At 41.0% G+C, this 27,611-nt stretch overlaps 1 protein-coding gene across 8 annotated transcripts in view; it reads left to right on the top strand.

The window, feature by feature from the left end:
* TTLL5 (tubulin tyrosine ligase like 5) overlaps nt 1–25,006 on the top strand; it is a 126,938-nt gene extending 101,932 nt beyond the window's left edge. For 7 of the 8 annotated variants that reach the window (XM_032113471.1, XM_032113476.1, XM_032113469.1 and 4 more), the window contains 4 exons: nt 12–189; nt 7,399–7,619; nt 14,621–14,706; nt 24,443–25,006. In XM_032113471.1, the coding sequence (XP_031969362.1) occupies nt 12–189; nt 7,399–7,619; nt 14,621–14,706; nt 24,443–24,483 (526 nt within the window). In that variant the 3' untranslated portion in view covers nt 24,484–25,006. Of the gene's footprint in view, nt 1–11; nt 190–7,398; nt 7,620–14,620; nt 14,707–24,442 lie in introns of those variants that run through there. The other variant, XR_004241067.1, reaches the window with a different exon arrangement.
* Nucleotides 25,007–27,611: the final 2,605 nt, after the last annotated feature.

The following is a 27,611-nucleotide window of genomic DNA, read 5'->3' as shown; positions in this document are numbered from 1 at the left end:
TCTTTCCTCAGGGCGCTAGAGAATCATCATTTTGCCTTGGAAGGAGAGATGGAGAACAGTGTCTACAACAAGGTTACACGGGGTCCTCTGGCACATCCCAACTATCACCTTCAGTTTGCTGTGCAGCAGCTTCAGCAGCAGAAACTTCAGTCAAGACAGCTGTTGGAGCAAAACCAAGCACGGCAACAGGTAACTAAGAGAAAAACATGCCTGGGATGTAGCAGTGCTGACTAAGTCTTAGATGTGCAGAAAAACCCAGAGACAGTACATAAGGCACAGATTTTGTGAAGGAAGTTGCTCTTAAAGTGGGTTGCAACAAAACTAGTATTACCTGCAGTGATTTTGTTAGCATTTTCATGCTGTGGTTCGCAATAGCTTCTTCCATTACTCTTAACATCTTAAAGAGCTGGAGGAAATACGAGAAAGGGCTTGTATTACTGATGTTCTGGATGACACCTAGATGCCAAAGGTGGACCACTGTGGAACAGCATTTCCATTCTGCCTGGGGGATCTTTCAAGGTTATAATGACTTAATTGATACACTTGTTACCTTACTTTGTTATTATGGGGAGAGAGATATATTCTGAGTGATGTCCAAAAGGCTTCCCTGCTAAAAGGAATGAAGCCTTTCATTCTAAACAGCTTGGTCTCCAGTAGCAAGGAGCTGTTTGTTCACAGTCTGGCATGACTGGACTCCCATGAACAGACCTGTTCAGACATGGAGGTCTGAACTCCCACTCTCCCTCCTGTGAAGCAGATGAGTCATTAGTCAGGGTCCTTGAGAATAGGTTATGGGCAAATTGCCCTCATCCTTTTCTGGGAGCATCTTGAAGGAGAGGCCCTTCTGCTTTTTGCTCCACGCTCTCCTTCTTTCAAGGCCCTTACTTAGCCATGTAATTTTCATCCTCAACTTCTCTCACCTACAGTCTTCTCACTCCCACTCCATGCAGGAGGTCTTCCTTTCATCTCTGTCCACGGGGCTCTGGGCAGGCAGATGTGGCTGCTCACGAGCTCGGGAAAGGGCCGTAAACTGGCTTGTGCCTGTGAAGAGGCTGGACCTGGCCATGGGGCTTGGCTGAGCCCTCTTCTAACTGCTGACATTGAGCTGATGTTATTCTTGGCCTGGGGCAGAGCCATTACTCAGGAGTTTCTGTTAAAATGATTCTTTGTTAAACCTCCTCTCACCCCCACAAATTTCCCCCTCCTTTCTCTCCCTCCTTTCTCCTTCTGAGCCAAGCATTTTAGAGTTGCTGTATTGAGGCTATTGCCATGCTGCAGGGCTTAGGCTGCACTGAATTTGACATTAATGGGGAAAGATACTTGGTGAATATGGGGGCCTTCAGACTTTCTGTCATGAATAAAATGTTACCTTAATAAAATGATTGTCTCTTGGACACTTCCTGTCCAAGGCGTTGTATGGAGCCAGCCATCTCTCCTCTTTCAATCACAGTTGCATGGCTCCTCTGATGCCCCCTCTGCCAGTCACAGCATTACCCTCATCTTCCCCTGCACCCTGTCTAGTTTTCTGTCACTGACCTCTTCCTTCTGCTAGTTAGCTTCTCAGACTTCAGTCCTTTAACTTGGCCTTTCTAAGAACTGCCTTCTCTTTTCTGCTGCTTATGCATTCTCTGACCTGCGTCTTCCCGCCCACACTGCTTTGACTTCTGCACCACCCTTTCATACTGACCCTCATTTGTCCTCCCTTTTAAGCTAGAGTTCATGTAGCTTATCCTAGCCTGTGTGGCTTTACCACATTTCCTTGTCAATGTCACCTATGCTACCTATCTCCCATTGCCTGCTGTTTCCTATCTCTTCCTTCCCATGTACTGAGATCTCCATCCTTTGTTGTCTTGTCTGCCACATTCAAATTTGTCAGTCTCCCCTGAGCAGAAGAAATATATCCGCCAAGATTGAAGGCCTATCACTTGGAAGAGTGTCATCATCTCTCTGTTTTGGGGAATGCATGCAGGATATCTCCAAGACTGTTTCATCTGATTATTTAGGTTCTTGTTGTGGTTAGAAGGCAGACTAGCCATTTGTCAGCAGCTGAAGTACATATATTAATTAATATATCTTGAGGCACACCCTGAGTGTGGCGTGACCATGCAACATGACTGGATGCAAGTCTTTCCTTCTGTCTCTGGCAAAGGGACTGGTTACATGTATGATTGTATATATGTGATCAAGTAACAGAAGCACCATAATTAATAACACAGCAAATGCTTCTCCTGTACATTAACCAATTCAATATGTTGGGGATGAGATGGATGCACTGGAAAGCATGGGCTTTTCTGGTCAAGTATTTGTGTCATAAGAATCCCTCCATCTACCATGCAGTAGAGCTGTTTTATCATGTGTGTTAACATGAAGGCTTGTTGTGTGCTTTGTTGCAGCACCCACTCTTGGTTGAGCACTTTCCAGACACTTAAGAATGATGATGATTTCTCCAGGCATTTAACAATCTGCAGAATAGCAAATAGCATGTGGGTGGAGGAAGAGGAATAATAACGAACAGTTTTCACTCATTGTATGCAGAAGTTAGTTCACACAGTGTAGTACGGTAGAAATAGACCTTTGATGCCAGAATAGGTACTTCGTTGCTTGGACAAAAAAAACCCACCAGACTGACTGGATGAGAATCTAACAAACAAATAGGAGGAGTGATATGGAGCAGGAACAGAGACAGTACAGACCATGAGAAAAGAGAACAAAAATAATAAGGGGAAGAGTTTGAACATAGAGACAAGAAGCTTAAATCTGATATCAGTAAAATCAAGGAATAAGAATTACAAAATCAAACCAGAAGACAAGAAAAACAGTCTTATAGCAGTATTTTTAATGTTTAAAGGAGACTTCACGTGACACATTATGACCTAGATGTTATTATCACTGCTGCAGTTGGCAAGACAGTTAATATACCATCATTGTTTATTCTCTAATTGTTTCCTGTTCTGGAAAGATTCCAATAGCTATTAGGGAGGTTCCTTCTTTGTGTGGCTATGTTCTGTCTGCTTAGCCTAGCGTTTACTGGGTTTAAAATTTTATGCCAAACATTTCACGTGGGAAAAAAGCTAAATTAAAACAAGGGAAGTACAATTGTATGGTGGAATGATCCCCGTCAGTCCTGCTTACATCAAAAAGGCTCATGTTAAACAAGACATGAATCATGTTAATGAGTTGTGTGGGCAGTTATGTGATCCCATTTTCAATCACAAATTTAAGTAGATTTTATGCTGTAGAACATTAGGCTAATTTAATCTTAAATAACTCTCAGTCATTTAAAAATTGTATATCCTCTGAAATATTCCTCATTTGATGAAGTTCAGCAAATTCTTGTTTTTTAATACTTGTGATTCTCTTCTGACGTCCTTACCATTTATTTAGATCTGACTGGAAATGCTGAGTACTGTGAATAATATTCCTCGTATTCCTAGAACTATATTATTCCTGCCTGAGGATACAGGGCCTCTTTGAATGCAGCCTTGAACATCATTAAACTGTTTTCTAGACTGTTATATATTGAACTGCTGTCAGATTTGCAGTATCTCTTTTCCTTCAGTTTCTTGTTCATTCTTGTTTTGCAGCTTTCTCCCTCAGATTGTTTTCCCACTAAATGTGCTAACTGCCATTTTTCATATTTGAGTCTTGTGATACTGATGAGTCAAAGTCTCAGTGTAAGTAAAACAGAACAACCATTCTGAAAGCAGTAGTCTGAGCTGATTTATACCAGCTGAAATTTTGTCCCCATGTTTGTGCTCCTGTCACTATTATTAGAATTATGGGAACGCCCAGATGTATTAACTATCTTTCCAATACAATGATACAGCCCAATCCTTGCCCCAGAGAACTTGCAGTACCGAGAGAGAAATAAAACAGAAGGTACCAAGTCAACTGAATTTAGTATATTTTTTTCTTGCTCTGAAGAATTTACCAAGGAGGACATGGTTCAGGACAGTCTGTGCATACCATGAGCTTGCTCTTCTTTAGGACCCCAAGATACTCCTCTTAGTGCAGTTTAACACTATGGTACATTTTGAGCCTGCTCTTTATCACCTCGTTGTGAGTTTACAATTCAACGGATTGTTGTATCCAAACTGATTTAACTGAATGCATTAGTATGTGTTCTAAAGAATTTCCACTAAGCAATTTATATGACTGGAAAGGTCTTCCAAGACTGTTAATTCTCTGTATTTTTGCAATGTTATCTGAAACACAATTGCTTTTCTAAAACTGGTGGGTTGTATTTTGTTGGGTTTGCTTTCTTTTTTTTTTTTTTAAACTTAAAACCTTGTTATTTTTTATTGCTTATAAACATCTCAGTTTACAGTGCCAGGGATTTGGAGCTAGCTGCACAAATCTTTATGCAATACATGTGTGTGTGCATCTGTCTGTCAGTTCTCATACACCGTTGAGTCTCTCATCTTTTTCAGACTTGCTGATCCAGTTGAATGTGAATGACTGTGGGATCTCACAGCTATGTTTCATACAAATGTCATTAAAGTCAAGAGCCATATATCTGGGAAGGGGGTTCAACTACTGTTCCCATTAAGGCAAAGGCTGCAGCATGAGACCACTCCTAATTAGACAGCACAAAGTCAACACAAGAATGCCCAGACCCATGAACGGAGGCATAATTTGGGGTATGCTTTATATTAGATGCTGTAAGACGGATTCGCAGGAAATGAGCTTCATTACCTCCTCTGGTCACACAATGAACATGTTTTTGCTTGCAACATTTGTTCCATTACTGTGCTAGGGATGGGTGTTAGATACAGGGATGGTAAGTGCCAGGAACATTCTTTCTGTTTTTGAAGACGATTAATATATCTGCTTTTCTTCAAAGTACTACACTACCTCTCTGCTTTTAATTACTAACAGCCCAAACTTAGCTGCTACTGACTAAAACTCTTAGACGTTCATTGTCCTTACTGACAAGATGTACACATTGAGATTTTCTAATTAAAAACGACTCTTTTTTTGTACAGATAATACTTTGTATATGGTGTTCCTGTTGTAGATGTGGAAGCAAGGAGATACTGCTTCAGTCTGTGACCTAGAGGAAAGCACTTTCTCTGTCAGTGCTAACTTTCTTCATGAGCAAGACAGAGTTAATGCTGTCCTGCCTCCCCAGAAAATTGTGCGCAAGAATTGACTCACTAATAATTTACAGAAATTTTAGCTAAAACGTCTTAAAGCTTTTTTAGTATTTTTCAGATTTGTAGCCCTAGAGACTTGTTAGGATAGCAAATACCTCCTCAACATCAAGTTAAATCTGCCAGCCTGGGAACTGTGATTGAGAATTTTTCACTTGAAGCAGAAATAGTTGGTGCTACCTGCTTTAGGACTGCATCCGTCAGGGTTTGTCTAGGCTTCTGCTCTCCCTAGACCCTTAGTCTTCAGAATCCTGAGGGATAAGGTCTGTCTCCTATGTTTTGGATGTGCTAAAAACTCTTCCCAACCCTTCCTTTGTGTGGTCGGGCTCTGCTCTCCCCAGCTGTCCTCTTTATTCACACAGTAGCTTCTCCTGGTTTCCTGTCCTGTCCCCATGGAGTTCACAGCAGGGCAGTATACTTTGTAGGCGAATCCAGAAGCCGTGGTCCTTGTCAGCTTCCAGCCTCCCCATCCTTGCCTGGAAGACAGCCAGAATCTCAGCACAGTGTGGAGACAAAGGCCTTTTCGGAAGCCTATAACCTCAAGAAAAATATCCATGACCTTTCCTTAGACTGGTTTCAGCACAATTTTTGCCGATCAGTCTTTGTTAGGGCATCCATGCTTGCTGTTTCTTCAGAGTCATGGGCCTCCTTGCCAGTGCATATTAACACAGGGAAAGGGTTATGACTATATGTGTTGTGGACTCCAGGATCTAGTGATTTTTGTAACAAGGAAAAGAACTTACAGGAAAAATGCAAAATATCGAAAGAACTTAGAAGAAAGATGGATAATACAATTTCACAGTGAAATGTCACTGCTGAATAAGAAATGGGTGCAGTGACTTGAGGGTGTTCATCCCAACCCTAGGATGTGCCAGGCTCTGAGATGCAAGAGACTAAACCAAATTCCATTTTAGTTTGTTTTTGTGGGGAGAGGTGGGGTGTGACTGCTGTTTCCAGACTTCTACACTTGTACTAGCTTCCTAATTCAAAATCTGGAAGCTGCAATCAAGGCAGAGCTTCAGGGAAGGGAGAGGTTAAGAAGGATTGGGAACTCAAGGGCATGTTGTCAGTGAGCTCTAGTTAGGAAACAGGCCTGTTTTGGCTCCTGCACTTCCTTTTCTCCCTAGAGCTCTGCCTGTCAGAAACGCCTTCCCACACACCACTGCTCTGCCATTTGCCAGAGAATTGCGGGGGAGAGGGGCTTTTCCTGTCTGTGTGCTGAGACTCAGCCAGACTGTGGTTTTCTCTGGAGCCTGGAGCCCATTTGCTGTGGCTTTGTGTATTTTCCACCCAAGGAGAAACTGAGGACAAACTCAGTGAAGGGCGCTGCTCCCAGGGTCACACTGAGGGCTCAGCTCTTCCCCTTATCTCCTATCACTGACCTCTAGATGCCAAATTACAAGGTTACAGTATTGCCTCTGTGCTGGGAATCTGACTGACTTCGAGGAAAGACAGAACACAACTCCCAGCAGGTTGCTCCTTTCTGAAGAGAGTTTAGCAGTCTGCAAAACTCCCATAGGGGAAACATTCTCCCCTCCCTGCTTTGCCAGTCCACTGCTCAGTTCTCCAGTGTCTCATAACATGCAGATCCTTTTGTTCCTTGTGTCAAATCTCCAACATGCTTACTCTCCCACATGCTATAGGAATAGAAATATTTTCTGTTCCCTGATATTACTGGGGATTTCCTTTTCGTCAGTGGTGGACTTAGAGTTCCTTTTTCAGAAGAAAATACCCTAAAGGTTTTCTGTTTTTCCAAGCACCTACACAGTTAGATCAAATAAGTGGCACTGTATCATCTTCCCTATAACCTTTCTCTTTCCTAGAACTGTCTCAATCCCACCTCCCACATAAAGAATAATATAGCAAGATAATGCAGAAAGTCAGTGTAATAAAATCTTTACTTCTTTGTGGATGGAAGCCCACTGCAAAATTAGGTTGAGGATTGGGCCTCTTGTTTTTAATCCAGAATAGTAGAATTCTGTGGCAGTAGTGAGGTTGTCTGCCTTCCTAGAAGCTAGTCCTGGCTTCCAAGGGCATAAAATTCAGCTCTAAAAACTACTTCACTGACTTAACAACTTAACTCTTTATGTGTGGGACTTTCCTTCGAGTCCTGGGGTTGCCTTCACCAGGCAGATATTATCCCTCACAAAAATGTCACCCACCTCCATCAGCATTCTCAGCAAGGTTCACAGAGGTAATCAGCAATTACTATGGGATTTTTTTCTTTTTTTCTTTCTTTCCCCAGGCTGTTTTTGCCAACTACTCACAATCCAGCACCAGTCATATATCTATGCCAGCTGGCTCTGATGCCCGCAAGACATCAAGTGCCACTTCTAGTATCCATAAGGCAACCAGTTTGCACAAAGTGATGCCATCCCAGAGTACAGCTCCTCAGCTGGTTCCAAAGCCTCCAACAAACCACAGACAGGCAGTGATCAGAAAGGCTGCAGCCCAGAGGATTTCCAAGTAAGTTTTATCTCTTCCATCCACTATGGGGAGTTGGCACTGGTTTCCCTGAAAATGAAAATTGGAGAAGAAACTGTCTACATCTAACTCTGACAGATCTTTTTGGCTGTGCTGTCCAGGATAAATCTCAGAATAACCTGAGGTGTACATACTGAAATAAGCATTGCGCTGTGTTGCAGTTGTGTGTTTCACAAGGGTATGGAAGGTAACTAACGTCATACAAAGGTAAGGACATAGGAACTGTCAGATTGATCCATGAGTGGGATTCAGTAATGTAAATACAGGTTGCTAGTGGCATTTTAGATGCCCAGGGTTATTCCACCTGACCTCCAGCTGCTGTTCCAGATGCGTACAGGTCTTCTGTAGCTCTTGTGTTGTATCCGTCAGTCCCATGCAGATGTCTCAAGTAACTTGAAGGCACCAATTGTGGTACATCTATGTTTAAGCACTTGAGTCACTCCCTTTGTCTAATCTTTGATGGGTGGATTAGAATCTGGTGGATCAGAAGAGGGTGCCAAAATAAAAGCCAAAACAAAGCAACAAAGCAATCCAATACCTTTAACAAGATAATCTGCCCTTGAGCCGAGTTTTCCCATAAATTTAACACACAATGTTGGATTTAGGCCTTCAAGCACAAGTGTTTGTTTCATTTGAAATGTTTATATTGTGCCTGATGTAATGATAGCTTTTCTCATTAACTGTAGAAATCCTTCTTTTAACTTTTAGTAAGCGTTTAGTTATATAGTGCTTGCTATTCTAAGGTAAGTGGATGGATTTGACAGTTATCTTTAAAAACAAGTGTTATCTTTAAAAGCAAACAAAAATATTCACCATGAAATGTTGCTTACTGATTGTAAGTTTCCTTGTTTCCTTCCTTTCTATTCCTTGCTATGTCTTCTCTTTTGTGCATTATGAGAAAATGTGAGCAACACTTCTGGGTTTTCAGCTTCCTCAACTCTGTTTATCTCCTCTTAAATGGCAGAGCTGCTTTAGTCTAAATCCTTCATCAGGTTTTTCCTCATATATCCTCAGACTTGTTTGATCCTGAAAAATTGCTTTCGTATCCTCCTTCCTTGTGCTTACTCTACAGCCAGAAGAGTTGTAAAGCTTTCAGAGCAAGCTCCTGTGAGGTTTCCTGATCCTGTTTTCACTTCCTGTTTAAAGAGAGAAGTTTTAGTTTTAGATTACTGATGAAAGACACCTTATGAAGATGCAGTCAGTGTGTGTGAATCAAATCTGGAACTGCAGGGCATATTTAAGGAACTTGGACAGAACTACTTTGGGGAAGTTTGTGTATTTGCTCCCTGTACTCTTGCTATCTTAAGAGATAGCACACAGAATTAATCCCCCAAAACTATTTAAAAAGAAAACAAGATGTTAGTAAATTTTGTCAACTCAGCAAATGCAGATGTGAGCATCAGGTCTGGCAGGTATGTTATGGTAGGTTTGCTATCTGATTTCTTTCATGTTGGGTGGCTCTTGCTAGTACAGGTGACAGGCTGTGTCAGTGGGATTCTCTGCTGGGCAGCAGGGATGTGTATTTGAAGATGCCGGTGTGCTGTGCTCACTTCTTGGCAAAGGAAATGTTTATCCTTGTGAGATGGAATTGCAGCTCCTTGGACAGACTTTACTTTGCTGCATTTTTGTGGTTTCTGCTCTGTGACAGGCAGGAGTGTGGGAAAACCGGAAAAAGTTCAGCACCAAAAATGCACAGAAGGGGGAAAAAAAGCAAAAGATTCCTTCAGAATTTCAGAAAACTAATCCAAGTATTGAAGGCTGCAAGGAGCCGCTCCGGAAATATTTTCCAAGTTGCCTTTCAGTCTCCAGCACAAGGCTCCAAACCCATTCTTGCCATTCATGGGATCTTGCAGTTACATTTTTTCACTTACATGGAAAACAGCAGTGCTTAGCTATATTTCCAGCATACTGAGAGCTGATCATTTAAAAACTGCTATGTCTCAGACTAATTTAAGCCATTCGTTGTTGTCAGGAGAAGACCAGATACACATCTACAGAGGGGAGTGAATGGAGAAAAGTCTCTCTGTCAAAGGAATATAGACTAGAGAAGAAAAAGATGTCTTGCATGCACCAGCCTGTTTTCTACAGTCCCTGATAATTTTGTGCAAAGTATTCTCGGACACATCGTGTAGTCTGCTTTCAAAAAATTCCAGTGGTAGAAACTCTCCTGTGTGCTATAAAAGTCTATTTAAGAATCTAGACAAGCTTTCTATCAGCTAGTTTCTCCTGATGTCCTATCTGAATTTTTCCTTTGTTTCAGCCTGTTGTACCTTGTTCCGCCTTCCTGAACCCTAAACACTTTCTCATGTAAATACTTTGCATCTTCTGAATATCCTTTACTTTTTGGAATAACCTAATTTTGCTTAGACTTGTTGAGGTTTTGTTAACCTCAGATAGTAGTTCTACCTGCCAAGTCCTTAATTGTCTTGAATTTACTGTATTTTCTTCAGTTTGTCAGAGTGCTTGGACTGTGGCATCCAAAACTGCACTTTTCTGGTGTGAGACTACCATATCCTTAGGTTATGACATGGCAAATATCCCTCTCCATAACATCATCTTGGCTACTTCATTTGTCTGTCAGGTCACTTTTGATTTGCTGCCTTCTCTCACCCCCTAATACTTCTTGGCTGTGTTCCTGATCTCTTTCCTCAAAGCGGATCTTAGATCTATGTATTATTTCTACAGGACTCACTGAAACTCATCCCATTCTCTTGTTAAAGCTCCCATGTCTCTTTTTCTCCCCCCATATATTTTAGTAAGCCAGACCTTATTTCTGTTTTCTCTTTCACTGGCCTTTGTTTCACATCTTAATAAAGATCATATTTTAAAAGTTGTTTCTAGAATTTCTCCAGAGACAGGACTATGATGAAAAAACTAAAATCAACTTTGTCTCTTTGACCTATCTCCTCCTTGCATGCTTTATCAATTCTCTCCCAGCCAGCACATGTGGCTTCCAGAATAGGAAGGAACAAGAAGTAGAAAACTCAACTACAAACAGAATGAGATGCTAAAGATGAACATTACTGACTAATTCAAAAACTATCTAGTAACTTGGACACTTCCCTGGTTGAAACATAAAGGAAAAAGTAATGGAACAGCCAGACAATTCAGGCTTGTATTTTCAATTCCTGGCTTCTCTTGTTTTTGTAAAAGGTGGTAGGTTGACTTTATAATGGATTGTGTCCAAAGCAGACTCCTTGCTTAAACTAACAGAGTGGAAAACTGGGGCCTATATTAAGGTGTGGAAAAAGAGTAACTGGGAGAAATGGTTTAGTATGCAGCTCTATGCTGAAATATAGTCCCATAAAATGGTCTCACAAGATTCCATCATTTTGGTTAAATGTGCTCGTATCACTAACAGATAGTTTTTGAACAGCTGACACAACAAGCTCTTTTTTCTTTCCCAGTCAGACTGGGCCTTTCCCACTCCTCATGTTGCCACTACTATTGACAGGTCTGTGAACCATGAAGAGACCTGCTGATATTTTGAGATAGACATCACAGATACAATATTCATAAGCTATGGAATGAAGCAGATGTCACTGGAAGCAGTATTTGGTGTATGGAATCTTCACATTACAGATGACAACATGTAAAGTAGAAAAATATATTAGCTCAACTATTCACCACTGGTACAGGTGGTAGATAAAATATCTTTCTGCTTTTAGGAATGACTCAGTCGTAATAAATACACATTCCTGTGCTATCATTCACATAGTAGCTTTTCAGAAACCTTCTCTTTGTGACGGCATCAAGAAGAACAAGGCTTTGAACAACGTGTGAACAGAACCATCAGTCAAAGAAAATGTCTCAGAAAAATTCATCTGTCAATATTAGACCACTGTATATAAGGAGAGGAAATGCTAGGTAGCGAGAAGGAGCATATTGTTTGAGATGTTATCAAAGAGAGACCGAGAAGATCACCAAGTTTACTGGAACATTACAAACTATTGGGGATATTGATCAGCATGGCATAATTTCTTGTACTGAACATCTCTGTAAATGTCATAACAACTCTATTAAGGAAGCCTTTTGAAATAAATATTCCTTTCAAGTCCCACCACCACAGCACAAAAATCCTTCTAACTTGTTCTCTCTTGTTTTACATGGTGCCAGCAATAGAAGAGCCAGAGTTCTTCTCTATCGTAACTAGAACAGAAATAGGGTAGAGGGGATGCATTTCTCCAGGGTTCAGGAAATCTATCCCAGAGTGGGGAGGAGTCCTGTCTGCAATTTGACAAAGAAGTAGCCAGCTTTTCTAGGATGCACTGGCCAAGCCTAGCAAATGTGCCAAAAGTAGATGATGATCACAGAGCAAGGCCTGTAAAACACTATGGTTCTGTTTTGTATCATGTCTTGCCCGTGTGTGAAGTGTCTTAAGTGGGCTGGGTACATCACACACATAAGTTGAGTGAAGAGAGGACAGGCAGCAGAACACACACGTAACGGTTCCTGGAACCCCTTTGACTGTTTTGCTGCTGCTGTACTGCAGCACGCTTGTTTTTTCAGCTCCTGAATATCTGGGTTAATCAGGCTGCCTGACCCTTGGACATTTTTGGCAGTGAAAGCAGTGCATCTGAGAGACATGCCGTGATTTAACACCCTGACACAGCTGGGCTCACTAGACCTGTAGCTCGTAGCCCTTGGCTAGCCTCAGATCATACACACAGATATGCATGCAGGGGTACCCTGTCCAAGAACAACAAAGAGGAGCAAGCCTCCCTGGCTCTGGGTCTTTACATTTGTTGCTGTCCTCTTGTCAAACCTGGGCTTTTGGTGATGTGAATGTGTTAGTGTCAGATCTGTCTGGTTCCACTGGACATTTAGATGCATCTGTAGCATCCAAGAAACAGGTTGTTAAAACAAAGGTGTTGAAAATTCAGTCAAAAAAGTATTTCTCTTTCACCTATGGAACAGAATTTGCAGTCCAAGGCTGGGCAGCTTAGTGCTGGTCTAGTACCTAAATTAAGGAAGGCAGTATCAGTTTCAAGGAGAAGTTAGCTATATAGGAGATAGAAAAGAGCAATGACAGATATTTGAACGGAGGGGATGGTTGGGATAGTGATTTTGTTAATATCAAAGAAGAAATGGAGAACATAACAATGGATTACATTGGAGAAGTGGAAGCAAAAACAACACAGGCATTAAAAGTAAGAAACTGAGAAAAGGCAGTAGGATTTCAGCCAACCCAAGGAGGAAGAAAGTGGAAAGGGATTAACTCAGTTTAAACAGAGAATATGTTCTGGCACTGAAGCTTCCTTCAGGACAGCACAAAGAGTACGAGGGAGTGAGGTTAGCGTGGTGGGAGATCCCAGGAGCAGAGCTGAGAACGAGCTCTCAGAATGAGGTGACTGTTGAAACTGCAAGAATCAAGGTACACTGTGGGCAGGCAGAGAAGAAGGGCAAGTCTGTAGAGGTAAAGAAATTCTCTGAACAATAAGATAGAAGTGTGACTATTCCCTGTTTTGCTTTTTTGTTGTTGTACTTGATGGCATTCTTGATTACTTTTTCGACTTGCATTCTACCTGCAGAAGGGTGAGCTGGATTTGGCTGTCAGTTGTGCTGTGTTAACAAAGTGGGCAAGCTAGTTATGAGACTGGAACCTCTATGTAAGAAGCATAAAGATCTATCTGGATTCTCAGCTCCCAGAAGGACCATGCAGTATCAGCACAAAAACCCCCATAAGTACAGATACAGAATTCTCTCCAAGAGACAATAAACATAGAAAGAGGCACCTCATTTGACAATAGCATTTCCAGTTAAGGCTGACTGAAGTAAGGGGTTGTGGTATGTAAATGTATCTGCACCCCTTTCCCTTCATGTATGGACTCCAATTTATTTCACTGAAATCCAACTGAGATAAAATTCAGGAATCCCTGAGACCTTTTAGTTGTCAGGAACACCTGGGTTACTGGCAACTTGCTGACCTTGAAATCTGGAAGCAGAAGGTTTCAGATAAAACCATAGAATCTGCACGTTTAAACAGCGAATTATAATTTAAACAGTGAATAACAGTCTGTTAGTTGTTAGGGCATCCCATGGGGACTGGAGATTATGGTGCTCTTGTGGGGAAGAGCTGACAGCAACTGTAACAATGCAGAGCTGAATGAGTGAAGGAGGACTCTGGCAGAGACGAGTGTACACACAGAAGTCTGGAGTGATTAGAAATGAGTTGGGCAGGAAGGAAGAAAAGCAAGGAAGAATAAGGGAGGAGAGGACAAACCAGGAATAGATGGATAATTGTATAGATTTTTAAGGACAGAATAGATGCTTGCAGCTGTATGGCTTGCCCTTCCCTTGTGAGTCGACCCAATTTTTATGTAGGAGAACATGGTACATTTCATTTGGTAATGAAACTTTGTAAATTAGAGTAAGTGCAGTTATAGTCTACAAAACATAGTTTTGCTGTAACTCAAGTGCTGAGATGAATGCAGAAGGATTTGTATAAGGTGTCTGCTTGAGGAACGGCACTGGATTTCTGAAAATTAGATGCATCCCATGTGTCTCAGTTTCCAAGATAAGTGAGAAGTCTTGGCTAAATGAGCTCTCTCTGCTGAGGCAGGATGCAAAGACTTAACTCTTGAATTTAGCATGTTTTGACAGCATGTGTATTTCTGTGCAACAGTTGCTAAATCACTTTAATTCAAATCATTGGACTTAGATGACCACAGCATTACTAGTTGAGATGTATGTTGGTGGTCCAATACAATTTACTATCTTCTTTATTCTCCAGAATCAGCTTCCAAGGCACGTGAGACAATTAAGTGTTGGTGGCTTGACTGTTCATTTGTCTTGCTCTGCTTCTGTGGAGTCAGTTGTTGTCACTCCCTTTTTCATACCATGTTCAGGCACAGCTTCATGGTTACAATCCCAGTGAGATTATGTAAACTAGAGGAAATTTTTTTTTTTTTTGTTTGAGACTTTTATTCTTCCTTTCTGTATCACTTCTTACCTCTGTCTAATTTTATGGTTTTACCTCTTAGGGTGACTTCCACTGAAAAGCAACTGAACGGATTCCAGAACAGCCTTCACAGTGCTGCATCCTCTGAGCCAGGGACATATTCCACAGGTGAGTGACAGTGCCAAAGACCATGAAAGTGGGGGTGGGCATGCTGGGATGCTTTCATCTTTTTCAAGAACTGGCAGGGGAAAAACTTTCTCATCGAGAAGAAACACAGCTGCCTCCTCTGCATGTAGTGGTTCTTAGGTAACAATCTGGGTTCAGCTGTGAAGGGAATTTATACCCCCTAGGATTATAAAGACTAAACAGAAGGGAGCAAGGCTGAGTTTCATAGAGTTGGAAGACCCCTTAAATGTGGCTAGGGGAGAAAAAAAAAGCACCTTGGCTAAAATGGTACCTTTTTGCTTTAGGCTTTGGCTCAAGATGCTCTGTTGTTTAAGCTTGGCCTGTAATAAAGGGCCAGGACATTGTTTACATTTTTCTTTGGTCTTGCAGAAAAGCTCTTAGTCCAGAAAGACATAGCTGAGACTTACGAATCAGCTGCATAGTGAAGTCAATGAGTAGAGGTGAAAGTATCTGATAGAAAATCACTGAGAGTTACAGAATCAAATCTTCATCATTCCCTAGTGGCTAATTAATTCAAACGGGTTTGTCTACTGTTAAGTTCTCAGCAAATGAGAGCCCAATCAATTTTTCATTGGTGCAGACCTATTGGCAAGTAGAGCATAGTCTTGATAAATCCATACTACCCATGGCTCAGAGTAATTTGTGATAGAGCTGTAATGGAATATATGGACAGATTATGTTCCAGAATGCTTTGAAAAATTATGTTTCTGGCCTTCTGTTTTGCAGTGAAACTGTGAAAACATGACTTGAGTGTCACTAATGCAGTGATCTTTGTGTTTCCAGAGGCTGAAAGAAAAGTCTGTGGAGGGGTGAACTACCCAGTTCATCTCTTGGATATTTATCTCTGAAACTTAAAAGATGACATTTCCATTATTAATGTCAGTGATTTTTTTGCTGATCCTCCAGCACAAACATTCAGCTAATGCACTTAACGTACAGTTCCAAACTGCCTCCCACACTTTAGCACCTGCCAAAAACTCTAGTTATCCTATCAGAAATTTTATAGGGTGAATGGCCACAGTCAGTATAAAACACCCTATGGTACACTGGAATGTGACAGCGTACTCTGGCATATAATGGGATTATCAAAAAAAAAATTATGTCAACCCTGTGGTATATGTATAGCTGAATCAAAAGTTTTGGTCTATTGTATAGTGCAACTTAAGTTTTTAGTACAGTATATAAAGCAAGGTTACAGATAAATTTAAAACTAAATGTAAAAACTAAGTTCTCAATATATTGACCAAACTGGTTTGCTGAGCGGATTTACATGAAGGTGTTTGTGTGCTAGTATCTGCCTTCTTTTTTGCATTTTCGAGAGCACTGTCACAGGTGCCACCCTGTAATTTTAACCTTTCCAAGAGAATCTCTCCATCTCCTCTGGATACTGTTCTTATGTGTGTCCATGATAACTGTAGGTAGCATTTTGCTATCCTTTCCCATTTCTGTGAATACTTAGGGCATGCATGAGGACGGTTGATAGTGTTAATGATGGAATGCAACAGCCAGAGCTGGAGGAATAATACAGGCTAGATCACAACTGTAAAGTTCAGGGTAGTCACTTCTCTGTGAATACTTGTAATCCAGTGAGAACTCAGAACTTCAGCTCACGTTTCCTTCTGTAGAACTGGTCTAGCTGCACTGTGCTAAACTACCCTCTCTGAAGCTGAAACAGCCTGCTGTTCAGCTGACAGTATAAGGGCTTAGGTAAAGCCCAAGTTTGACTAGGGGTAGGCTAGTAGAACCATGGTGGGTGGGTCCCTCAAAGCTTCCTTGCTGCTAAAAGAGGTGCCTAGCTCCAAGAATAGCGTTAAATATTGTGGTGATTAAACTAACTAGAGCAAAATGTTTGTTCTTGGAAACTGGGGAATGATACTTTCTTCAGCTTTGCACCAAGCCACTGGTATGTGTCAGAGGCTGCTGTGCCCAGTTTATGTGTCTCAGAAGCTACTCTGGTCCTTGCTGCAGGAACAGCTGTTTTTCTTCTTCACTCTCTCCATTGACTGCTTACACTAGGGCCCTGATTTCCCCTCAGCAGCAGTTTACTTGGGGTTACTGTTTCACATGTATTTAGTATCCTAGATACCAGCTAGAGAGGTTGGACACACAAGTCATAGAGCAAATCACAGAATAAATTGCAAGCATTTAAAGATAGAAGGCTGTGAAAAACTGCAGATATAAAAGAGGAATCAGGTGGAACCTCTGTATAAACACATGCACACGAATGTTCAAAAATGTCTGAGAAGCTTGAATAGACCTCCTCTAACAGCCTATCTGAGAATAGTTATGGGGCTCTTTGGAGAAGAAGCATAAAGGTGTCACAAGTGATCTTAGCTTAAGCCAGGATGATGCTCAGTGGAAGAGACAGCCAGCCACTATGGAAACTTTTAACTAGACTGTCCAGAAGACAGTTCACTAGTGGTTAGTGCTGCAACTGTAGAACAGCAGTTGTAGATGCTGTTGTGCGGTGGGCTCAGGCTCTTGAGAACAGATCCTCTGAAATAAAAGGAAAAACAAAAGTCAGCATTTCTGCAAGGTAGCTCAGGATTCTGAAACAAGCCACCAGTACAATGAAAGTAGACTCATCCTCGTTTCATAGAGAGGCAGAAGTTGTGTGAGCTGTCTGTCACTGGTGTAATGAGAGAGAGGGCAGAGAGCCTCATAACTCAAGATAGCATTTGAAGGTTATTTGTAGTGTCTGAAGAGACCAGTTCTTACCAGAATCTGTGAAAGTTTAGCAGGATTTATTCTAATAAAGAAATACTGAGAATTACTACCTCTAGGGAACATTCAAAATGCTTGTGACCTGATTTTTCAACTGAAGTTAAACACCCAGCCACTAGTGGGTTTCTGAAAATATAGCCATTGTTTATATTTACATTATTTATATTTATATATACAACACTGCTTTGTTTATTCTGTGTTAACTTTGAGGGTCCCTCAGCATTACACCGATTGTTTCCTGTTTCATGGAATTTAGCAATTCAATTAGTATTATTGAAACAGGGTGATTTTGAATTAAGGAATCAGCTCTCTTTTCAAAGTCTTCTTCAGAGTACAGCTAAGGTAAGTACTGTGGTTGGTTGTTCAGGTCTGGGTTGTGTTTAGGAGGCTGTGCTTGATACATGGAGGCTGTGCTTTAGTTCAAATGATGATCAGGCTGGTCATTTTTGTTTTACTGTATATTTTAAGAATGTAAGGTGTTTGGAGACATTTTTCCATGTTTTGCTGGTTTATTTTTCATTCCTCTCTAGTGGCATTAGGTAAATAGTGTGTGAATTTGTTTTCTCTAGAAAGTGAAGATCTAGATAAAAAAGATGTCATTTTTCCACCAGAATTTAGCTTTTGAACAAGCTGGCAAGAAGCATCAAGGAATTTTTGTGGTTATGTGTCAATCTCAAAGTTAGAAATTAATTCTATTTATTATTTTTCATTTTTGAAAATGCTAACACAAAGGAGATCTTGGGGAGACTAGAGGATGAAGAGCACTTTATGAAAGTATAACAGCATAGTCCCAAGAAGCTTCTCTGTTCCTGAACTGGACTCTTGTCTTCAGGAGCCTGGAGACAGGAACAATCTGAAAGTATAGTTAACCCCTCAGTGCATCTGTAGAGTAGACACTCAAGTTGACTTTATTTGATTTGGTTTGATTTCCAAAGGTAACAGCAACTGTTGAGTTGCTGTATGAGTGACACCTGTGTTAAAGAACAGGATTTTCTCCTTTATTTGCTGCCAGCTTCTTGAGAGTTTGTGACATTTTTATTTTCAAAGCTTCAGAAGACAGAACACCTCTGGGGTTCTGTTTTGCTATGACAGAAACATAATGTACTAATAAACTATATAATTACAAACAAATATGAATCATGATTAAAACTGAGCAAGACTGATGCCTGGATCCAAACTTGACAGGACCTTCATCTTTCCATCATCAGACTGATTAACAGTAATGCAGTTTTATTGTGCTGATGTTTATATTACTAGTGTCCACATAACTTTTCCACTGTGTCTGCTGAGAGGAGAAAAAAACCATTAGAATTAGGGGAGGTAAAAATTAGTAATATGCATTTCAAGTTTGACAGTGAAGACCGCTAATTCGTGCAAATGGATGCATGAATTAGATCTCTTGGATCTATTTGGATCTTGGATCTCTACCTAGTCTGGTTGAAAACATGAGTCCAAATCTAATTTATTTGTATTTTAATTCTCTTGAGAATACTTGATGCACAAAGGGAGTGTCAAAACTCAATCTGCAATCAGGATGAAACTTCTTGAGCTAGTTGGTACAGACTTGATTTTATTCCCCATGATTCTCAGTTCTGTATCTGAGCTTAGTTGCAGGGTGATGAACAGTTGTCTGTTTATTTTGGACATTCACCTGCCCCCGTATCTGTGTGAATGCCAAGTCCTGAAAGTATGCAACTCTTTGAAATAAAATGTGTTATCATCTGTAAGGGCTTAAAACTGGATCCTGAACTGCCAAGAGACTAGTTGAAGAATATGGGGATTAATAAAATGGTTTGGATCTAATCCTTGTAGAAGGCAGGCTGCTATTCTTCAATTTCTAGTGATATCCTTTAGGCTAAGGTGGAGAGCAGTGTCTGAATGCCATCCAAATATGATGAGTGTGCAAGCAGTGTGGTCCAGTATGGAGCAATGAATGGACCCTGCTTGTAACCTAGTGACTGTAAAGAGCACTTCTGTACTTACTCTTCTCACCATCTAGCATGCTCCAGATTTTTTTCATTTTACAGAAAATCTGCAAGTAGATGGTGTATTTCTGAAGTTTTTTATATCCAAGATTATTGTATGGACCTTAAGATCAAGGTCATTTTATTATATGTCTTGTTACTGGAGACCTGAAATTAGAGATAGCATTGGAGATGCTAAATCTTGGCTGGCTGCTGTCTACCCACTGCTTGAACATTATTCTTGAAATGCAGCCTCTCTAGATTCCTTTGGCAGGTATGCAAAAGTACAAGCTTCAGAATTGTCCCGGCCCAGAAAAAAAGCAAGGCAAGTAAACACAGCAGGCATATAAACAAGACACATGCAATCACTGCATATTTTTTGCCAGATCTAAACAAACAAAAAAAAAGGTGTGGAATTTGGAGATTCTTTTATCAGCCAGAATCTCTCAACTCTCTTGGAGCATAAAGGGTGGGGATGGGATGTAAAATGTACTGTTACCACTGTGCGTGGCCTGTGTCAGACTTCCAGCCATTTGTTACAGTGGGGTGGAATTCCCAGCTGCCCAGCCTTGTCCAGGCTTCCTCAGCTTCTGCCAGGTTCCCTGCAGCCTTGGAAAGCAGTAGATTGTTGAACACCAATGTATTTATTTTTATGTTGTTACCACGTTCCCAAGAGGAACCTTGACTATGATTTCAGCTGGTCTCACTACACTGTCCAAATCCTTCATCAGGAGCAGCTGGGAAAAGAAATCACTCAGGTTTCTACACAGCACATTGCTGGTACGCCTCCTCCCTCTCACTAATCCTGTTAATTCCAAACTTCATTTGCCACCCTCCTGGTTCTCTCTGTTGTTGCTGTGACTGACTGCACAAATGGTCTTCACTTCAAAAGATGACCTTCAAATGGGCACCTCGAGTAACCTCTACCTCAGACTACTTTGACTGCTCAGGCACAAGGTATCTTATGACACAGAAGAGCAACTTTTGATGTCACCTCATTACTTATCCTAGTCTGGGAATGGAGTCATGATGAGCTCTTGCCCATAAATCCTTTCAGAACCATCTGTCTGACTGAGAAGCTCTGGGTGGATCATTGAAGAGGGAGCTCCCATGTGATACCCCGCACTTTGCAACAAACTTTTCTGGTGCAGCCTCTCACCCTGCATACAGCCTTTGTCAACAGCAGTTCTTTCAGTATCTCTCTGTAATGCTGTCTCCATGCAGAGAAAGGATCATTGAGGAGCAGAATTGGTCCCTTTTATCATATTTTGGAAGGCAGCGGAGCTTAAGTTGAATCCTACTATTGTGCCTCCCTTTTTGGGAGGGCAAAGAATCAGTTACAATGGAGGATATTTAGTTGCACATTTGTTCTTATAGTTATCTTCCTAAAGCCATTGGTATTTTTTATGCATCACAGAAACATCCTGAATAAGTCTCTTACCCCTACTGACTTCCACAGTTTTATAAAGAGGGCAAACAGGAAGGGGGGGAAAAATTTTACTACCTGCTTTAGCTGATGAATCAGTCCCAGGTCGGGTAATGACACACAAACCTGTAGTACCAGATGGGCTAGAAGGGAAAGGAGAAGGATGAAGAGACTTTCTTTTTACCCCCTTTCTTAGTACTCTTTGGAGGGGAAGGGAACCATTATCTTATGACTAACAATGAGCAAATATTGATGTTTCAAATAAGTACCTTTAAAATAGATACAAGTTATCAACAGGACATGACTGTGTTTGAGTTTATCCAGTTCTGAGAAAAGTGCATTTAAGTCTCATTATGTCTCAGCAGAGTGTAAAGCGCTGCCAGAAGCAGCATTCCAGGCCCTTCTCAGATGATGTTAAGAAGATAATATCCAACGCAGCCATCGCCTCTCAGAGCTGAGGGTCAGTGTTCACTGCTAAATCATGAGAAATGACATTTATTCCTTGTGAGAGCAACCTGCCTCTCACATCTTTACTCAACCTTTTGCTTTTCTTTTATGAAAGAAAGGAGCTTTTTCCTGTTGCTACCGATCTCATGCCACTGAAAGGACATTCCAAGTCTCAGGACTTTTCCTGAGAAAGCAGGAGAAAAAGGAAAGAACAGTCTTTAGAAATTGGCTTCCCTGTCTAAGAGCTAGAACCCAGCTTGAATTTTAGGAGCCTTTGCCTCTGACAAACTCCAAAGCAGGATAAGTAATGTTTTCAAGCAGTTGGCATTTTTGCCTGACTGGAGGCTGAGCATTGCTTGTTTTCAGTAGTGAGGAGATGGCGAACTGCCTGTGTTTCCTTGCTGTGTTGGAAATGTCATTCAAGTTCAGGTGTGCAAAGACTTCAGAGAGGTTATATAATATTTTGGCTGCTTCTGTCTCACATCTGGTCCTTTGGCATTAAGCTACCTATAGAGGGGATGGCTTTGCCCATCCAAACTGGATTTTGGTTTAATCTGACGTTATTTTATTGAGCCTAAAAATAGAAGCCAAAATGTGTGTGAATAGGGTAAAACATGTGTCTGAAGTTATGAAATTAAATGTGAGGAAAAGCCAGAGAAGAGAGAGCCACAGTGAACGCGGGAGTAGGAAGGTGAGTAAGAGAAATCAGAAAGAAGGCTGTCAAGTACAGAAGGGCAGTAGCAGTTGGGATGAGTGTGTGGCACAGTGTCTTTAACATGGGGAGCAGGAAGGCTCATGCTGACTTCCACTGGTATTTCTCTACTTGTCAATGAGTCTGCTTGCTTTCATTCAGGAAGACTTCTCTGGAATACAGTTGTATGTACTGTTCGTGACATACACATCACACTCCCCCCACACAGAGAGACGTCCACACCTCCCCACACCTCTCTCACCTCTCTCACCTCCCCACGAGAAAATTTTCATGACTTGGAACTGCTGCTTTCCCTTGCCTTCCTGGTCCAGCAAGTCAGGTTGAAATTGTGCCCAAAATATCGGGGAGGGAAGGCTGGCTTTCTGTTGTCAGCTGTCCTGGCTTGCTAGTGTCAGTCACCCATGGATATAAATAAACCCCATTTATTTATTGCCTTTCTTAGTTATACTGTATATTATCAAGAGAATGCTGGGCATCATTCTAGGATTAGAAATTCACTCTGGGATAAAAAAATCTAAATTTCTAGGATAATCTTAGCTTTTCAGGGAGAAAGAAAGTTCCACTTTCAACACTAGATTCAGGAGACTTCAATATGCTCCTCAGTTCTCCCACAAACTTTCTGCGGGTAAATTGAAACAGTCCAAACTAGCTGTAAAAAATATTAGTATGGGTCCCTGACCAAGTACTGTTATCTAGCCTTGTGCTCTTCTCTGTCTTATTCCTGCAGCTTGGAAGCACAGTAGATTAGGTGCTGGGTTGTGACCAAGGCTGTGTACATCTGTGCTGGGAAAGTCTATATGGCACTGAATTTTAGTGTGCAGAGATATCTCTTAAATGACTTCATGCAACTTCTGTGATTTTCTTGTGACTCAGAATGATATCCATAAAATGGAGGTAATCCTTTTCTTCCCACTGTGACTGTTCTGAGTTTTTGAGGTGCAGTCATGGATGACATAATAGTGTGTAAACATGTGGACAGACATATGGGCAGATACTTTGATACCTCCTGGCAGGCAGAGAATAAAGGAAGCTCATTCTGTTGGATGTGGTGATTCACTGCAATGACTCTTTATCACTGGAGAGAATCGACCCTTAATGTTGGCTCATGTCAGGAATGAGCTCTTTTTCTGTTCCCCCTACTCAACCAGAACCTCCATCTACTCAACTACAAGGAGGTGAAATAGCTTTGAAATGATAAAACTTCAGAGAATTATAAACATTAATATTTATGAAATTACTGAATTGGCAATGAGCTGCATTCTTGTTAGGAACTTTACATATTTACTTGTAGACATAGGAATGCGCCTCTTTGTGCGGAGTTCTCAAGGTAATCATACAAGAACTCAAGGAAAGTGATTTAAATTCAGTTTGTGAGAAAAGACAAACTGTGCTATGCATTTGTGTAGAAATAGGAAGGCTCAAACATCTTCAAAACAGGAAAATGAGGTTGAAATTGGCTGCCTCTCTCACGTGCCTTTGTTTCCTTAATTTCAGCACACTGACAAGGGATAAGTTTCTGGACTGGTATCCTATCTTAATGCACATGGCTGGCAGTTTGGTTCCTAATTCAGTTTCCAAACTTTTTGTGCAGTGACATAGCTGGCAATTCCACTTTCTAAACATCTTTCCAGATCCTCTGTGCCCTGTGATGTTTGGCTCTATGCTGGACTTTCAAGGAGAGTGGTTTTTTATTTTTAATAAACAGCTCTCAACAAATGTCACTCATGTTTAGGAGCAAGCTGATGTGCCAAATACACAGGACAAGCTTTACCTACTAGATTAGCTGTAAAATGCAAGCTGTCCAAAATAAACTCAGTACATTGCTAAGTGTTTTGGATTTTTCTTTTTAAAGGTCTGTCTAAGGATGTTTAAGTAAAAGAAGTGAAGATGACATTGACATTTTCCTGTAATGTGCCTAAAAAGGAAAATGCTGCAGTATGTAGAAGTCAAAACTATATCTTTATAATAATGGGGAAAAAAATTCCTTATCCCCATTTTGTTTCTTTTAAAGATCAACCTTTTCACACCCCTGTCTCTCCTGCACCAAGGTCCTCAGTATGTGTTGGAGTGGGGAAGTAAACTCCCATGCAAGCAAATGAGTAAAAGACCCAAAGAGAGAGCTAAAGCATACTGATATGGGAGAAGGATTTAGAGGAAGGTGCATGTGAAGAGATGAGTCATGTGAGTCAGAAGCGAGACTGAAGAAGGTATTCTGGTGCTTAGGAGGAATACCAAGAGTACTTTTTCACATAGTAGCTTACTAAGTTAGGTTTTGTTATCCTGGTCTGTGATCTCATCTATTATGGCAGAGAGGTTGTATGATAGGAACGCCCAGGTTTCTGGTGATGGCTGAGATTTGCAGAGCAGTGCAGCAGTTTTTCCCACAAAACAGTCCTCCATGATTACTCAAAATCTTTGAGTAAAACAACTTTGGTTTTTTTCCAGGTTCTGCTCGCAGAGAAGGATTAACACAGAACACCAGGTGAGGAATCCCAGGCATTGCTTCATGTATGGGACAGAGGAAGAAGCAGCAGTGACTTCATACCATCACATTCCCATAACAGCCAAAAAGAGAGAAGAGGAGGCCTTGATAAGATGGCAACCCACTGAAGAGAGTATCTAAACATCTGTGAAAGCAGACTGTGGTGATACACCTGCAAGCTGAGGTGAATGAATGCTTCTAAAAGCTTCTGCTGCTGAGTCTTTGGGTCCCTTGCTTCCATTTCTTCCTGATCACTAACTGTGAGATCTTTCTGTAAGACAAGTGATCTTTCCTCCAGCTGTTCTTCCTAAAGTCCAGGTTTGAACATAAAGTCTCATTTGCTCAGCCATTTCAGTCTGTTCTAGTCTGGTAACAGCCAAGATTCCATGCTTTCATCACATGGCAACCATCAGCAGAGAAAAATATTAGAATATGCGACTGGAGATGTCTGTGTTGGTTGCCATCTTGAATTTTGGCACAGAGCCATAGAAATGATCCATTTAAATAAAGTAATTTCATTTGTTTGTTTTGGTTGTAATTTCAGTTATTAATTCACACACCCAAAATATTTGCTGTTGTTCTACTGGACAGGATTTAAAAATCTGTCTTTGTTTCACAGTGGGATGCTTGTATTCTGTGTGGCGTATTTTGTATTTTGATTTCTGTTTGGTTAGACTTTGTAAACTTTTAAAATTGGCTGATGTTTTCAGACCCAAGCTTGAACTCTGAGGCCCAGGTGGCTCTTATCAGTTACAATAGTGTCTTGGTGAAGCACTCCAGTTAAAATTTGCCTAGTGCTATGGAAGTTAGTTTGCTTGTGTTAGAAAACAATGTCAGCAGCTGGAAAATGTATTGGAGAGAAGATCCATCCATCCTTAAAATGAACAGGAAGCAGCTTCAGCTCTGGCTCTTTGTTGGTGCCAGGTTAAAGGAAACCTCAGTATTTTGCAACTTCTGCCTTGTCCAACAGCAAAGGATGTGATTGATAGTTCTCAAAGGTAAAAAAATCTCCTGTTGCTTGTATCAGAGTCTTCAGAGATTGGATTCAACATCCTGTTTGATCTCTTTTCTTACTCCACATTCCCCTGTCATTTCTGGTTTGTACAGTCGATATTAAGAGATCATTCTAATGTGTTGACAAGTAGATAGTGATCAACCCAAAGGGCTGACAGAAGAAACTGTATCAGAGAGAGAAGGTGTTTTCTCTTGAAATGATTGTATGTGTGTTCACTCTTGGATTCCACATATTTTCTGTCACTCAAGACCAGATAAATTATGAGAAGTTTAAATAATTATGTTCATACCTTATTAGTTTCACCATCCCTTGCTTCAGGCATGAATTTATAGGACAGAACATGCATTTTTCTATTTCTGGTACACTCACTCATATGACACATTGAATACTTCACTTGTCCAAAATGCAGCTCTGTGGTACAGCTGTTCCCTTCATTAGCTTATCTTTCATTTCCATGAGCCAGTCATGATCATGTTCACTTTCTTCACATTTTTGTTGGCTCATGATTACTGAAAATTTAGTTGCAGAAGTTGTTACTTCAGACTTGTACACATTCTTAGCAGTGGTGGGCTTCAAGACCTTGGGGTCTGTCTTCTCACAGCCTACTCTGCTATGTGTGGTATTGGCTATCGCCTCCAGCTTGGTTGGAGGGGCTATTTCCATGTAAGATTTAGCTTCAATAAATAACAATTCCATTCCTTTCTTCCTCCCAAAGTATCTGAGCTATCCTTATTCCACTGAGCTTTATCTACAGGACTGAGTAGCCGTAGAATATACATCCTTGTGGAACTCTCATCTCTGCTTTTGTTCTCTAGTTTGTTGGTTCAGGTTATCACAGCCATCACTGAAAACTGTAGAGAGGTTTGGAGGGCAGAGATTTAGTTAGCTCAGGAAAGGTGATTGTCTTACAGGAATCATTGTCAGAAGCAACATTCTTACATCTTTGTCAAGAAAATTGCCAGTTAGTGCTGCCTTACTATGAACACAGGTGAATTGTTTTGTCACCTTTGCCAGTCTTGCACCCACTCATTTTGGGATAATGATTTGAACTTGGTTACAGACATTTTTCCTGAACTTCTTTGCATTGCATGTTAGATGTAGCCAACCCCCACATCTGTAACTGTGATGGCTTAATATCAGTATATTAAATATCCTATCTCTAAGATTTTTTAAATATTCAGGAAAACGCACAGGGCAGTCTAAGACCCTCATTTTGAGGGAATGAACTTTGTCAGCATCGGGAGCAGGGAAGACTTGCATCCTTTTGCCTGAGAAAATTTTTCTTTGCTTCTGACAAATTAAAAAAACCAACCCAGGAGTATCAAGACTGGTCCTTTACCTGAAGCCAAACACCTAGACCTGGAATTCCTGTTTATTCTCAGGATGTGCTCAGCCAGAGCATGAAAGGACACAGCAGTATTCCTTTGTCTTGAGCATCTGCTGATCCCATCTCTGAACACAAATGCTGTTACACTGGGAACACGTGCAATAGAGAATCAGGAACAAATTCTGTGATTCCAGCCTCTTTTTTTCCACCTCCCTGTGTTCTTCAGCCTGGAGTCTGTATGTCTTTGTGCATGGTGTACTGAAGGGTAACATATATTTTGTCACTTCGCAGCTCTGCTATCTCCGTGTCTGTCCTTTCCATAAGCCTCTGAGTGCTGCAATTAACAGATTCAGTGGGCAAGCATAGAACTGTTTCCCACCCATCTTGGGAGAGAAGGCATTTTACAGGAAGTGTTTTCTACTACAAGGGAGGGAACTAGAATAGCAAACCATTTTGGATATATAATAGTTGCAGTGTGATCCTCAAGTGTGGTTTATTTTTTCTCTGTATTCATCAATGGTTCCATCAAAGTGTCCTTCTTCACTGCAAGAAAATTAGCAGTAGAAAGCCCCAAAATCATTCAGCATCTATTTTAGTGGCAACAGTGAATAATGTAATCAAAGGATCCCCCTTTTCTGTGGTGTTTGTATCACGTCTAAATTACAGAGCCTGTTTTAGTGACAGAGAATCAGGCTTGTTACTCTCGAAAGGAGTAATGTGCACATCAGAGTCCTGGAGGCTGAGGTAATGAAGAGTTCATACAGCATTTTGTGCTGTGTTCAGGTGATGA

Source organism: Corvus moneduloides, chromosome 6 (genome assembly GCF_009650955.1).
Source record: "Corvus moneduloides isolate bCorMon1 chromosome 6, bCorMon1.pri, whole genome shotgun sequence".
NCBI lineage: Eukaryota > Metazoa > Chordata > Aves > Passeriformes > Corvidae > Corvus > Corvus moneduloides.
The sequence above is the reverse complement of the archived record's forward strand: the minus strand, read 5'-3'. Positions and strand labels throughout refer to the sequence as shown.